This window comes from Cuculus canorus, chromosome 9, assembly GCF_017976375.1.
Source record: "Cuculus canorus isolate bCucCan1 chromosome 9, bCucCan1.pri, whole genome shotgun sequence".
NCBI lineage: Eukaryota > Metazoa > Chordata > Aves > Cuculiformes > Cuculidae > Cuculus > Cuculus canorus.
In genome coordinates, this window is record NC_071409.1 from 8,850,968 (window position 1) to 8,866,716 (window position 15,749).

At 36.6% G+C, this 15,749-nt stretch overlaps 1 protein-coding gene across 1 annotated transcript in view; it reads right to left on the reverse strand.

The window, feature by feature from the left end:
• Positions 1-15,749, reverse strand: part of DNER (delta/notch like EGF repeat containing) — a 114,601-nt gene that overhangs the window by 46,046 nt on the left and 52,806 nt on the right. The window contains exons 3-4 of the mRNA XM_054074881.1: positions 13,697-13,791; positions 11,136-11,302 (exon numbers count right to left, since the gene is read on the reverse strand). Of these exons, the coding sequence (XP_053930856.1) occupies positions 11,136-11,302; positions 13,697-13,791 (262 nt within the window). The remainder of the gene's footprint in view (positions 1-11,135; positions 11,303-13,696; positions 13,792-15,749) is intronic.

The window sequence follows — 15,749 nt, forward strand, 5'->3', positions numbered from 1 at the left end:
TCAGCTATTTACAGTGATATTATATAAAGATTTTTTTTAAAACTAATAAATCATATAATATGATGTGAATAGTCATTTAGATAGCAGAGGAGGCATTTTCAATACATGGTTGATAGTCTGAAAAACAACTCGACTTTATTTGCAATATGCAGGGTAAAACACACTGCAGCTCATTCTGTCCTGGTGGCTTCACCTACTTACATCTAGGAGCATGAAGCACATATGCTCTCATTTCTCTCGCATCAAGAAACTTAAAAATGCAAAATAAAGAATAAAGTCAAAATAACACATGACAGATGTCACCATTGTGTCCAGCAAGATCATATCGTGCCATTCAGTTTACCACTATTCAGACAATAATTGATTGACTGTAGATTTTCTAGACTACATAAACTGATTTGCTGCCTTCACAAGCCCAGGTACTGAATACCATCCTTCCGTGCACAGCAGACTGAGGTCAGCAAGCTGGTCCATAGCGGACTGCCAAAATAAGGAAGACTGAGGCTAACGGGCCACCAACTCAGAACTCCTATTTCATATCACGCTAATGGAAGGTGTAAGACTCAACTACAAATTGTAACGAACTCTTGGTATGCGCTCAATGCTATTACACATAACTCCTTGCCTGTTGTAATTGCCTCAAATGTTTTTCTCTATATTCTAGCCTTAACATATATTCACCTACGGTAGAAACAATAGATCATCATTTCACAGCAGAAATCCAGTAATAGTTCCCGACGTTAAAGTTCCAGTCCACAAAAAAATATGTCTTTGAGCCCACCTAAAGGCTTCTTTAATGAGAGAGAATGACTGCCAGGGGGGTTGGGCGCTCTCTTACAATGAAGCATCAGTTCCCAGATTTTCAACTTATTTTTAGCCTGGTTTCCCAAGGAAATAAGACAGCAGTGGGATGTCTATCAGTTCCCATCTGTTCTCTTTTTCTCTCTCAACACTTTCCCACACCAAAAGCTTTTGGGGTCAGTAGCCAACTTCAACGTTTTGCAAAGCAGTGGCTTCTCAAAGACATGAAGTGCCTACAGCTTCCCTGTACAGTACACAGCCCTGGCATTGGTACATCAAAATGGGCAGAAAAAACAAAAAAGGCCTCAGAATAAAGTGGTGTCATTTCTCCATCCCATGATTAGTGCACAGTATAGTCAGTTATTCATTATTTGAAAAATGGGGAAACTGGGATGCAAATGGAAGAAAACCAGACAGTATCAGTTCTTCAGGAGCAAAAGTAGTGGCATTAGGTATGCCTGCAACATACCTTCAGTTCGCCTCACGTAGTTACATAACGGAATCTATAATACTTCCCAAACTGATTTCAGTTTCCAGAAACAATACAGCTGCTGTCAGTGCATATTGAACTATAGTTCGTAAGCCTCAGTGGCCCAGGATAGAAGCTACATATATATGCCTGCTGGTTCATTCACAGAAAGTGAAAAGTTATAGAATTAATCTAAAGTGTGAAAGATCCGAGAAGAATTTTCTGGTTTACCGCATCTCTCACATCACAGGAGAAAATGTTATCCAATAAGCTAAACAGCAGTAGTCAATATGCTCAACCTTTTCTTTTGTGGCCATTAAACTTTGCAGAAATGAGAATAATTTAAAGAAAGGAAGGAAGTTAGGAAAAAAAAGAAAATAACTAGATTTTGATTACAGTACTCAGGAGAATAAGGATGACTTAAATTCTAGTTCTTTCTCCTAAAAGTGTTTATGTCCAAATTTTATCCAAAGACTATTTAATATCAATAGCACTCACATATATCATATATGGAGACCACCACAGGGGTCTATACTAATCACCACCATGTGCAAATGCCTTTTTTAGTCCAAATATAAAGTAGTAAATTCAGTTTGAGTGCACGAACCAATTTACCTCTCTTATGGCACTGTATATCACAATCTCAAATAGTAGTCATTAATCTTGCAAATCTAAGAGAGTTTAGTCAATCTTTCCATTCATTCATAGAAGACTTTTTTGACTCATTTTAGAGACCTAAAAAATGAAGAAGCATCCCAAGATGTTCGATGATGCACTTGATTGTGAAAAGTTACCTTTACAAGTTGAAATAGCGGAGGCATGCTATTGATTTGCAAATAGAAAACCGTGTGTCCGTAACCGTAATGGTCAGGATCATTACGGCCTATCCATACCCTCAGGGCCCTGATACTATCACTGTTCTACAGAATTTGAAAAAATGGGTCAGGAATCCTTGCCTAGTTTGCCTTAGGATGATTTTCACACGTTAGCAGAATAGAAGAAACAGGTAGACAATGACATTTACAATCTTTGATGCAGTATTTCTATGCCATCAGTATCACAGGATGCTTGTACAGAACATCTGAGATCGCTCCCTAATGATACTGCTAGGCAACATAGCATCTGGGGATACAAAAATACAGTTGCAATAACAAAACAGCTCTTTTGTCCACAAATAGCACTACTTATAAGAGGTACAGCTCTTCAAATTCTATATAGATCAGCATGCTTACTGTGCTTTGTCACAGAAGCCTTGGTCAGATACTTCTTTGGAAAGCGGAAATAGATTTTTGTGAGAATCGGTTCCAGAACAGTTTTTAAATACTTTGTTTTTCAAAAATTCACATGAAACAATTTAAAGACTTTGTTGTTAATGATGATAAGTGACTGTAACATTTCTCATTGCATTTATTTCTTTCTCCAAATTGATATCATTCAGTTTAAAAATAGATATGTTTTCTTTCTTCACTACCAACACTGAGTATCATCATGGGCTCTGAATATCAAACATATACTTTCTTCTTAGACATAATCATCATTACAGTGATAAAGATAAATGCGATGCTCGTCAAGCCATATTCTGAGTAACAGTTCTGCAGTGCTCTCAGAGGCAGGTTGGCAATGTTATACATATATATTACACAGGTGTCACAGAAAGCAAAATTTGGGTGCTAGAAAATTATTACCGAAACCTTGGAAAGAACTAGAACACAGCTTGACTTTCAAGCTGGAGCTCAGTTTTACAGGACTGACAGTTAAAATATATTTATGAACTGAGCAAACCAGCTGGATACATTTTGTGTAGAAAAAATCTCCAAACACATGTTCTATTACATTTACTCTATAATAAATTACAATTTCTGAATGTCACTGTTACCAAATGATTACCCAACTTAACAGCTTGACTGGTCCATGATAAGACTATGAAATAGCAAGCTAGCAAGAGTACATTTACACTTATGAAGCCACTTGCATAGAGCTTATTAAGGAGATGTGACAATAGAGAGTGTGACCTTCTGTCATGGCTTCAAGGACCCTGCTTACTGTCCAACATAACGGTGAAAGCCCAGGGACGGGTGACAAGGCTAATCTGCTGATAGTTTTTCTGTACCACAGTTGCCCTGTTATGTGCTCATTTATCAGCATCTCCACAATGCTGCCAAGCTGGCAGTAAACTATTTTGGGCCCAAGTGTAGACCACCAGAATCTCTGATACTACACTTCAGAAAAGCAGTTAAGCGTTGTGGAATGCAAATGACATAGCTGAGACTGCAAAAAGCAGAGCTGCACTAGCGTGGATGGCAAAATTAGCTAGGATTTATCTACAGAGACTGCTTCGACTTGAGCAGCCTGGTCCAGCGGGAGGTGTCCCTGCCCATGGCAGAGGGCATGGAATTACATGATCTTTAAGATCCCTTCCAAGCCAAACCATCCCGTGATTTCAGCTGAATGCCTAACTTTTTGAAAAGGTGGCCTTATAAGGCATAATGTCATTGAAATTAACACTTCATTGAACTTCTTTATGCTGTTCCCACTTCTGCGGCTGCTATTGCTTATCAAATGGCCATTCTCTGCAAGGGTAGCTCTTACGCCCAGAACCCCAGGGAAATGTTCGCAGCTGAGCACAATACTCAATATTGACTGCAATAGGGCCCTTCCAGGCAAATTGCACACATAAAACTGAAAAAAACATTAACTGGAGCAGTCGTCACCATCTTCCCCCACCAGCAAGGCTGACTCGCACAAAAGTAACTAGAAAGTCACATAAACACACGTTCCTCTACGTCAATTGAGGATCAGAACTGCGCGAACACTCCAACTGCGGCATGTGCAAGGCAATGTGATTTAATTTAGTCCAGAGCAAAAGAGAGTTAAGCCGAATGACTGCACATACGCCACGGGCTAGGAGCTCACACAGCTGCTCAGCTGACACATGGTAACTTGTTAAAGCTAGAGTAACTTGGTTATGGGGCTTTCAGTGAATTCAATTCACACATTCCTTATTACGAAATAAAACTGTCCAATTTCATTTCTGCTTAAGTAAAGACATTTTCAACATCCAGCGAACTACTTTCTTTTGATGGAAATAGGTGCATTTTAAATAAATGTAAGAACACAAAACACATCATCCAAAAAGATAGTCGCAACTTGCCTCCTAATCTATAGCCAAAGAAGCAGAAAATCCGGCTGCCTCATTTCAAAATATCTCTGTGAAGTATTTATTTTTAATATAGTATTTTGCACACTATATTTTTTTTTGCCTATTCAGTGCACCTGTAGTCATATTAGTGGTGACCACTTGTTAATGTGTGGTGAGATGTTGCATGGATATTCATTAAATAACCCAAAAAGCATCAAGAGAGCAAATAATGTAGAAAGGGAGATGTACTGCTGCTCAGGGCAGAGATACTAAAGAAAATACTTTGTTGCGTTAGAAAGGCAGGACAGCATTTTGGATAGGAAAATATTTCTCTAGATATATACATATGTGGAAATATACATGTGGGTCACACACTTTTTCAAGATCTCTGGGGCTTGAGAAGCCAAGCATTAATATTTCTTTTAAAGAAAGACTTAAAAAGTTTTGTGGAATTCAAGCAAGCTGCCTTAGAGGCGCTGGCATTTGAATAGCATCAGTATCCTTCATTTCACCATAAAGATGACAGAGCAGCCACTTTCAACTGAGTTTGTACAGCTACTCATTTTATTAAGGGAAATACTTTTGAAATACTTTATAATTATAGTTGAAACCAGTTAGTTAAATTGTATTGATCTAAATGGCTGGGCATCTTGCAGAAGACTACATTAAACAACTGGTCTACACCAGTTTTTTCTTTGCCGTGATGAAAATAAGCATTATAACGCAAAGATTGTTCCGAGAGATTTATTTTCTAGCCAGGTAAAAATATTAATTCATATTAAATGCTAATGCTTTATTTTTTGCAAGGTTTTATTTGAGAAATAGCAATTTTGCTTATAAATTTCTTATTCTTTTTAATAACCATGATGAACACCTGAAAATATAGACAATATTTTACTAGTGAAGCAATAATTACATTTTTTAAATGTTGTTGGGACAAAAGGAGAAAATAGGTGGCACGTGCAGAGTCACTATTGCCAACTTCACGTTCTGTATTAGGCTCAAATCCTCAAAATAAACACATCTTAAAAATGAAGCGATAATCATACAATATGCAGTTCTATTACCCAAATTCATCCAACAACAACAACAGAAAGCTATGATGGTTTTGATTACTAGAAGAATTGGTCTATTAAACATAATTTGCTAACTGTATGCCATTACAGATATACCTGTACCAGTTTTTATACCAGTCCTTCAGGAAGGTCTTTTGTGTTTTCTAACGGGAAATCAATGCATTATTTTCTCAAGAGCAATATCATTCAATCTACTAAACCTTAAGCACTCGCAACAAACTTATATGGAAAAAGATATACATGTTCCTGTATATGTTCCCAAATCTAGTATAATATTCTCCAAAAGAGAAGTGCCTAATGTTGGGTGGATTGGATTCCCCCCAAAACACAGAACAAGCAGCACTTTGAACTCACCACAGAGATCCTTAGCTGTAACCTATTAATATTCATGAGAACTTCCATCTGAAAGACTCATGCATAAACTGACAGTGTATCAGGGTACTCTTATCTCATTTTTTCAGACTTGTAAAACGCATTTCATCCAATTTCACTTTTTTCAAGATATATTGCAATGAAGAATAGGTGTGTGACTGTAACAAGGTAAAGGTTTGCAATTATTCATTTTCAAATATTCTGGTACCATTATTGATAGCATGAAGATACAATGATCCTGAATTACAACAAATACTGATTAGATGTTTTATAAATATGATAAATAGCTTATACAATAATCATTCATTAACTTCAAAGAACATTGGAACAAATAGTGTGAAGCTATAACTCCACTGAAGCAAAATGCAGACTTTCCATGAATATTTTAAACGTTGATCCCTTTGTTGCCATCTCATATTTAAAAATGTGATGTATAAAAATATATATATCCTGGGCTGCATCAAAAGAAGCATGGCCAGCAGGTCCAGGGAGGTGAAACTGTCCCTCTGTTCTGCTCTTGTGAGACCTCATCTGGACTATTGCGTCCAGTTCTGGAATCCTCAACAAAAGAAGGATATGGAGCTGTTGGAATGGGTCCAGAGGAGGCTAAAAAGATGATCAGAGGGCTCAAGCACCTTCCATACGAGGACAGGCTGAGAGAGTTGGGGTTGTTCAGCCTGGAGAAGGCTCCGAGGAGATCTTATAGCGACCTTTCAGCACCCGAAGGGGGCTACAAGAAAGCTGGCGAGGGACTGTTCATAAAGGCTTGTAGTGATAGGACTAGGGGGAACAGCTTTAAATTGGAGAGGAGCAGATTCAGGCTAGACACAAGGAGTAAATTCTTCACAATGAGAGTGCTGAGGCCCTGGCCCAGGTTGCCCAGGGAAGCTGCAGCTGCCCCATCCCTGGAGGTGTTCAAGGCCAGGTTGGATGGGGCCTTGGGCAGCCTGATCCAGTGGGAGGTGTCCCTGCCCATCGCATGGGGGGCTGGAACTAAGTCCCTTCCAACTCAAATCATTCTATGATTCATTCCTTCCTCCTTCACTTTCCAACTGTCTCTTTGCCAAAATCTTGATATCCACCCATTGCACTCTACAGAATAGATATTTCTCTCTATAAATATTAAAAACATTTGCTATTCACAAGTGCCCTCAACAAAACACTTTTTCCCCCAAGTCCTGAATTTGGGCACAGCACTGTTGAAATCTTCTTGCCATCACATAGAATAGTTTGAGCTGGAAGGGACCTTAAAGATCAGCTAATTCCAACTCCCCTGCCACGAAGCACTTTTGTGGCAAACATTTGGGCAGAGATCAGCAGTTCAGCTGACCGGTACTACAGATCAACCACCTGGTCATTACTTTTTTCTAGTAGTAGCTTGGCATTAAATGCTCCCAAGCACCCTGGGACATGCCGTGTGCTTCACCCTGCACCTAACCCATCGAATATACAGAGTGAATCCATACTTTCAGGATTCTTTCTAACTTCAAAACCTGAACCATATTGGTCTTTTTTTGCCACTGGCTAATAAGTATACTTTCCAATAAAGCATAATACATTATTTTAGAAGACTGGCATATACGTAGTGTCAAATCTTACAGACAAACTCATTAAAAATACTCTAGGCAAAGCAATCATGGTAAGGACGTGCTATAGAACGTATAAGCTAGTCTTCACGTTGTAATCTTTCCCATCTAGTGGGGCTTATTTTAATGGGGTAAACACCAGTTTAACAACACAATCATGCTGCATAATCACAGCATCATAAATCTTTTCCTCTACTGCAAAAGACTCTTTGCAGATGCAGCAAGCGTTTTATAGATCACATGATAGAAAACAGACTGGGTTTCTTTGTTGGTTTGTGTTATGCTCTTCTCCTTCCCTCAAACCCTTCATTCTCATACAGTGCAGGTACTGCCTCTGGAGTAAACAGCACTACGATCAAGATATTTATTTTCAGACCTCAGAAACAGCATTCCTTCCAAACTCTAGACATTGCACCCTAAATCACATGATGAGCAAAACAGCACTTTACTGCCGACTTCTGAGTCTTTTCAATCCTGTCTAAATCATTTTAAACTTGTGTAATCACGAGGTAACGTTTCCCCGACAGTTTTATCTTTGACATACCCATGTTATTCAGAAAGATTTGCAAAAGGTAACTAAAGTATCTTGATGAGCAATGAGCTTGGAAGCAACACAGCAAAGTGGCACAAATAAGATGTAGATCAATAGACACACACACACAAAAAAAGCCAAAGCAAAAAAAACTACACTCAGATCTTCCCCATTTTTCTTCTACAGTTCAACTTAGAAATGTTTTAAAAGGTCAAAAAAACTTCCATTATACAGCATTTGACAATTAAGAGAAGAATCCTTTAAAAACTCATTTGAATTTGAATAAACAGAAGAAAACTGAGAGAAGGAAAGGGAAAATATATAAGTTAAATATATTGACAGGCATGATTCACAGCCTTACTGTGAATACTTACAGCATGCTATAGTACCTTGAGGTCTTGTGATTGTTCTAGCTTAAATATCATCAATAAAGGTGCATGCGACATTATTGCCTTTTATATAAAATCATCCACTTTAATCCATTGTGCCTCAGAATAAGTTTGCCTTCTATATTGAGAAACATGGAAAGTCTCTATAAGAAAATTTTATTCATCTGACCTTACTGAAAACTAAACTCTTGAAAACTAAAAAGTTAAGTAAGGTGTGTCTGATTCACAAATCATTCTCATAGATTTGGATCAAATCTGAAGTAGATTTAGTTATTTTTACACAGACCTTAACTGAATTACAGATTTCAGTTGAGTTAAAAGTCAGCATTACTCACACCAAATGACAGTTCTTTTTTAAGTTTTACAGCCAGAACTTACATTTCATTGGACAAGAACTGATGATGGAACGTAATCAGAATATTTCCATACAACTGAGAGGAAAATCCAGAGGATACTTTGTTCTCTTTCTTGCAATAAACATTAATAGGTCACAAACACTTTTAAACTAACAAATGCATTCTTCAGTTTTCCTATTCCTTTAGTATTTCACCAGTGTTTTAATGAAAGCAAATTATTCTGGGAAAAGCTGTAACTAAATTAAGGCCACATAAAATAATTTACTTTAGAAAATAGTTGTGTGTTTACTCAAACAGCAACACTGAGTTATCTCATTATTTGATTATATCATAGCGTAGAGTTGCAACATCTCCAGATTAAAAGACATGCGGAGGGAACTTTCCATATTCATTTTCTATCAAAAGTACTACAAGTAATCCATCCATTTGCTAAAATAAATAGGATTTCTAAAAACCCAAATGCACTCTATCTGCACTCATCTTTACTAAGCACTCAGAAGCTCTTATTTATGAATGTATCACTGTATTATTAGAGTCTCCCTGGTGCTCTTTGCATACACAGTTATGATTCATGATCTTTACATAAATCACACTTCAACAACTGGAAAATTCTACAAAGAATTTCAGTACTGCAAAATTAGGAAGAAAGACTAAAGACAGTATCAAAAAACAGATGGAAGTAAAATAAGGGTCTCAGGAAACTTGTAATGCATGAAATAAGCCAGATAATTGGTACAATTTTTATGATCTTAACCTTGTTTTATTTTCAGCAGGAAAAAGGCATATTCTTACCTCATGTTACCTAGCACATAGTAAAGAATTAAAACTAAAAATCCCAGTGACTGAAAGACATTTACAGAGACACAAGTAGGAAAAGACAAAGTATGAGAGAGTATGACGATATTTGTTTTAGACACTGAAATTCATAGCCTACGCTGTACGTCAAGTGGAGCCTACACAGAGCAACTTGGGCCCTCTTTTGGGAGCTTGCAGACCAAGCTATGCCTTAAGGTACTTTCATGAATGCATAAAAGTTACAAATTATCCCATCTTCAGCAAGTTTTTACTTTCTTTTATCATATGTTAACTACCACCAGGGAAATGCAAAAATTTATTCCCGACGAAGACACGAGGAGCATTTTAACTCTGTAAAACTAGCTTAAAATTTAAAGAAAAAAAAAATTAAGTATCTCTGGAGGAAGTAAATAATAAAGAAAATATAAGGGAATGGAAAATTATTTGAAAAAACAAATATCACTAGAAGAACCACAGCTGATGGTAATTAAATGATTATACTACCAACCTTCAAGCAACACCTTTGCTGTGACAGCTCAAAAAGGAACAAACATAGCGCTACATCTGCATTTGTGCTCTTTCTGTATCAGCTACACGCTTAGAATTTGGTCCAGTCTTTCTGCATCACAATGCTTTTAATTCTACATTTATTAGCATGATAAGTTGCCATATAACAATTTGTGGCAGCTTACGCTTCATTATAAGATAAACAGCATTCCAAGAATATTACAATAAATGCTGTTACGACAATGACTTTGGTTTCATGGAATTGTTATAATAAACCATCTGCTCAGAAAGCTCAATTTAATTAAGTCTATTGTGTTTGTGCATAAGTACTGCATTAAATCAGCATTATTTCCCATATAAATAAAAATAATATATCAGCCTATATTCATTACACCTCTTCCACAAAGATGCTTCACATTTAATTGCCCGGTGAAACATATAGTATACGTCTAAGCTTTCGTATTCACAGGGATAAAAACAGAAGTGAAAAAGTAGTGCAAGCAAACACTGTTAGATCAGATTTCCTATTATATTTTAATATATTTTTCAAGTTTACTCTCTACAGGTTTAAGCGTCTTTACAAAGTATCACTTGACATAATATCTAACAAAGAAACATATCAAACATTGAGTTATTTACTGTAGCGTTTATCAAAAGCTTTGCGGTTGATTAAAATAAAACATGATACCTTGCATGGCCTAAAGGTACCACACAAAGATCACCATCTAGATTTCAAACTGAATGGTGCCACCTGTGTAACAATTTACTGTATCTTTGGTCTGCTTTGAATGAAACTGGCCCAGGTTGCCCAGGGAAGCTGTGGTTGCCCCATCCCTGGAGGTGTTCAAGGCCAGGTTGGATGGGGCCTTGGGCAGCCTGATCCAGTGGGATGTCCCAGCCCATGGCAGGGGGTTGGAACTGGATGATCTCTAAGGTCCCTTCCAATCTTAACGATTCTATGATTCTATGAATTAATGTTGACAAGATGGTCATAGTATCACGCCAGGATCTTGTGGCGGAACTTAAATTAAGGGAATTACCTCTCTGTTTCTCTGACTGTGGGGTGAACCATCAGCTGTCACTTAGAGGTGTGAAAGTCAGCCGATTACTCACCAATAAAGTAGTTGTTTCCTAAGGCAAGCACTTCTTCAGAAAGAACAAGTCCACCCAATGCCTGGAGAAGAGTGACACTTCTGCCATCAATAAGTGAACATTGTTTAAATCCAGTGGTTGTCACTTTCCATAGCAGGATGAGAGAAGCAGTAGCGTCTTGTCTTATTCTAACAAAAGAAATCGTAAGAATATTTACACTGAGAGAAATTGTGTTGTTAGGAAGTACATCACTGCAGAACAAAAGCTTATCAATAAAGAAGGAAAACGTAAATGTAGCAAGTATGGAATCAGGAAAAAGCCTGAAGGTTTTCAGCATGTCCACAAAAATTAAAAAATGCTTAAATAGTAAGATTTGCATAATAATATATGTAATAGCAGATTTAATCATATTGGGTCTCAGTTTCTAATACTTGAAGACACCATCTCAGTGCCCATAAATGAGTTTTATATAAACATTACATAATAGTAACGCATCCTTATATTTACGCCCTTTTGAATAGTACCTCTGTCCTGCATCTACACTGACAGCTGAAGTACATTCAGCCCTCTTGTTTACTGAAGAACATTCAAAGAACTGGTAGTAATCCTCATTTTTTTGACATACCAGATCAACGGCTCATAACAGTTTATTCTTGTAAATCAAACCAGTCACATAATGCTCCCAAAGACACTGAGTCCACGATGCCTACCTGAACACTGATGTATTGGGTTTAGTAATACCTATAACCACACACCCCGTTAGCTCCACTAGGGAGCACTGTTATTTATGTCGGTGTTTCTTTCCTCTCAGGATAATTTTTCTCTACTCACCCCCATACAGAAAAGAGAAAAAAAAAATGCCATTTTTCTGGCAAGTTCATAAATATTTGCATTAATTTCCGCTGAAGGAATCCCAAATGAGTTTGAACAACCCTCCAAAACTTCAAACAAAACTGTCTCCAATTGCTAAAAATTGACAGTTCTCTCCTGCTGAAAACAGGCCTCCAAATACCCAGGGTATGGAATTCTGTTTCACAGTTTCCTGTACTGAAATTGCTTCAATCCTGCTTAAAAACACAGGGCAGTCTTCTTTGTCACTTCTTATTTGAGTTCAAACCAAGAAATAGAAAGTTCTGTAATCATGCTTGACACAAGTTGGAAAAATGTTGAAACTAGGCATCACAAGAAGCAAAATTTTGACAGTACTTTGGATATTGAACAACTCTCATCGCTACCCCAAAAGCTTTTTAGAATAGAATAGCAATGAGTTTCACAGTTTAGGTCACACTTGACAATCAAAATAAAGTAAAATTATTAAACTGAAATCCCTTTCCTTCCATAGGGAGTCATTGAACCAGAGATATCACCTGTGCCTTTGACACAGGAAATGCAATGAAATTAAGATAGATATTGACCTGCATTAATCTACCCAAATATAAAATACTACTAATAATACACAGTGTAAAACATGGCCAAAAATGGCACTCTTCGGCCTCCGGTAAAATGGGCTCCCTCGATCCCAGGTCTTAATTACAGCTGTCATATCTACAAATGCCAGCTTTATTCCTGATTTCAAGGAAAGATGCTTGTTTGCTTACAGATTCCAACCAGCCACAGCTTTCACAGTCACAGATCTCTTTCTGCTTTAGGCTTAAGGCTCATGAATGAGCACGATTCAAAGTCCCGTGGGAAGAGTAGGGCAGCTCCCACATTTAACAGTTACTGCTCCAAACTGTCTGCAGCTTGTCTGCTTGCATCAGTTTGGTTTTTTCCTGTGAGCATCGCCTTTTTCTAACTGAAAGCTGGGATTCTGAAAGGTAAGATGACAGCGTGAGAAAAGCAGGCTATTTTGGGAAAACCTAAGTCTAAAACTGCAGTAAAGCTGTGAGCCAGAGAACTACGTTGGCAGATTTTGATTTAAAATAAGATTTCCTATAAGAAAATGCTTCAGCCCAGCTGACAGAATCAGATCTTTCTAGGAAGCCAGGTTCTGTTAACTAAAAGTAACAAAGCAAATACGTGATCGAAAAAGCGGGATTTTGAAAAAGAAATAACACAAAACAAATTCAAATTTTTGAGAAATGTCTGTAGAACACACACAGAGATTTTAGAGGTGATGATGACACACACAACACATTAATCCAGACATCAAATACAGATGTACAATATAAATGCATTTATCTAGTCAATGATAACACTTTCTACCAGCAACTGCATCTTGAGATTAGAGGTGAAAAAAAAGCATTCACTGCATGAAGGAGAAAGGAAATATTTTACCTTCTCCAAACTGACATTATCTACACGTCTGCCCAAATTTCTAATGCATTCTGATGTCCCAGAGACAGTTTACACGCTTACATCTTCTTAAACATTAAACACGTTGGCAGAACTCTACCAAGCAAAGAGCTGTCGTGGCACTTCTAAGCACGTGAAGTCTGCCTGAAGTTCTTTCACGTACTTTTAGCTATTTGACAAACCTGACTATCTGAAAAACTATATCTACAAAAGCTATAGGTATAAAATATCCAGGCAAATTAAAATAAGCATCTTTATATCTCATCATATACAACAAATATTCTTACTTTATTGATGTATTCTGTGGAACCGCAAAGGAGATAAGCCGGCCTCCAGCAGAAGTATTGGAACTGGCATTTCCACAAGCCACATCTGGGGTTATCTGAAAATAAAAAAAAATAGTTTTATTTGACACTAAACCAGAAAATCTGACCAAAGAAAACATGAAAGAATTTTTTGAAAATAGCACTAATAGTCCAGCAATCACCTTTTAAAAATCATCAGGATGGACCAAAACGTTGCGAAACATTTATGCTATTAACAAACATTTGGAAAATTCACATAACCACCCTTTTTGGTTTTTGTTTTAAGAAAACCTGCCGGAACATATCTATGAACTTCTAAACACATCTTCTTTTTATGTGATCATGTTTAGAAAAAGATGAATAGGCTTCTGGTCTTCTAAAATAATAGATAGCATTTATTATTTTAAACACTTGCCACATTCTAGAAATATTGCATCATTATTTTAGGTCATCTTGGAGGATTTACAACAGCAGACAGTGCTATTGTCTTTCTAATACACTGAAATATGTTTTCTTCCAAACACAGATTACTTAAAAATACTACTCTCCCACTTGACTATTATTTCCAAGTAAAAGTTTCTTGGACAAACAGTGCTTTCAGATGGAAAAAATTATGAGCACAGTTGAGAGTGAAAGGATGTATTTGCCAAATCTGTGATGCCAAACAGACGTGGAAATCAGTTACTATGTTAACTAGATCAAAATACCACACAGGAGGCCATACATCACAGAGAAAGCACAGACAATTTTCCTTAATTATTCATATATTGTAAAGTAGTAGTTTCATAAAGGCAGTTTTAAAACCATTACCATTTCCAATGATAACTTTACTTCAAATAAGTAATAATTTAAGTGGCATAATTGAGTATTTCTATTGCCTACATTAACATCATCAGTAGTTTAATTAAGTAGTTCTCAGGTATCTTCATCAGCTTGCCCATGAAATAGCATGCTGTGTTAAACAAAATCAGCCAATTTCATCTCCAAACTGCCAGTCAGATTTTGCAATGCTATTTTTTTCAGTCATTTAGAATATGTGTGCAACCTTTTTATGTCAAGCTTACTGAAAACGTGAAAATGCAATCTGACACACTTCCATGAATTAATCATCCATCAAAGAAAAAGACAGAATCTAACTGGCAAATTTAAGTAAAATTCAAATTCATATTTTAAACTTTACTATTAATTAGTTTTATATTCTATATATTACTATATTAAACATGTGTTACACATTTTATATATTACTATATTAAAACAGATTACATATTTCAAACACTACTACAAATTAATCACTATTAAATACCTGTGAAAACATAACCAGCAGGTCCAGACTGTGATGCAATTAAAAATTTTTAGGAGACTCGGGGCTGATTTTGACCCAGGCAAAACAAATACTCAGTATTCGCACTTCCCTAAAATATCTAGATTGCACCATTCGTATTGAATTCTGAGGCACACACAACATGAATACATGTAGCCTATGAAAATACAGTGAGGTGTAATTTTACTGTATTTGTTCAAATATATTTTGAGAAAAGATAACAGATCCATTACAATTTTTCAGTCCTGAAAGTCAAAATTACGGAGCTAACATTGAGCACAATGAATCCAAAATTAGCCTGGCTAACACTCTTCCTTTCATATTTGCCAACATTTAAACTTTCGTTTGCTTTGAGAATCTCTATGCCTACTGGAATAAAGGAAGATAAAGAAATCAACATCTCTATTCACAGACAGTCTTACAGTACATCTAAAAATACGTTCACTTTTAAAGTACTTACATAATTTTACAATTTCATGCATATATTACCTTGGAACACAAAGAGAAATAATGTAATTTAAGCATAATACCTTAGTATTCAATATTAGAAGTTTGTAACGTGAAGGGTATTGATCTTTTTGAAATTAGAATTTAAAAATGACCAAAAAACCCAAAGCAGTAAGAGCTGAATAAAGTGGCTGCATAACACCAATTGAGATTGAACCGTGTGAAAATGAAAAAAAAAAAAAAAAGAAAAAAAAATCCAAACCAAAA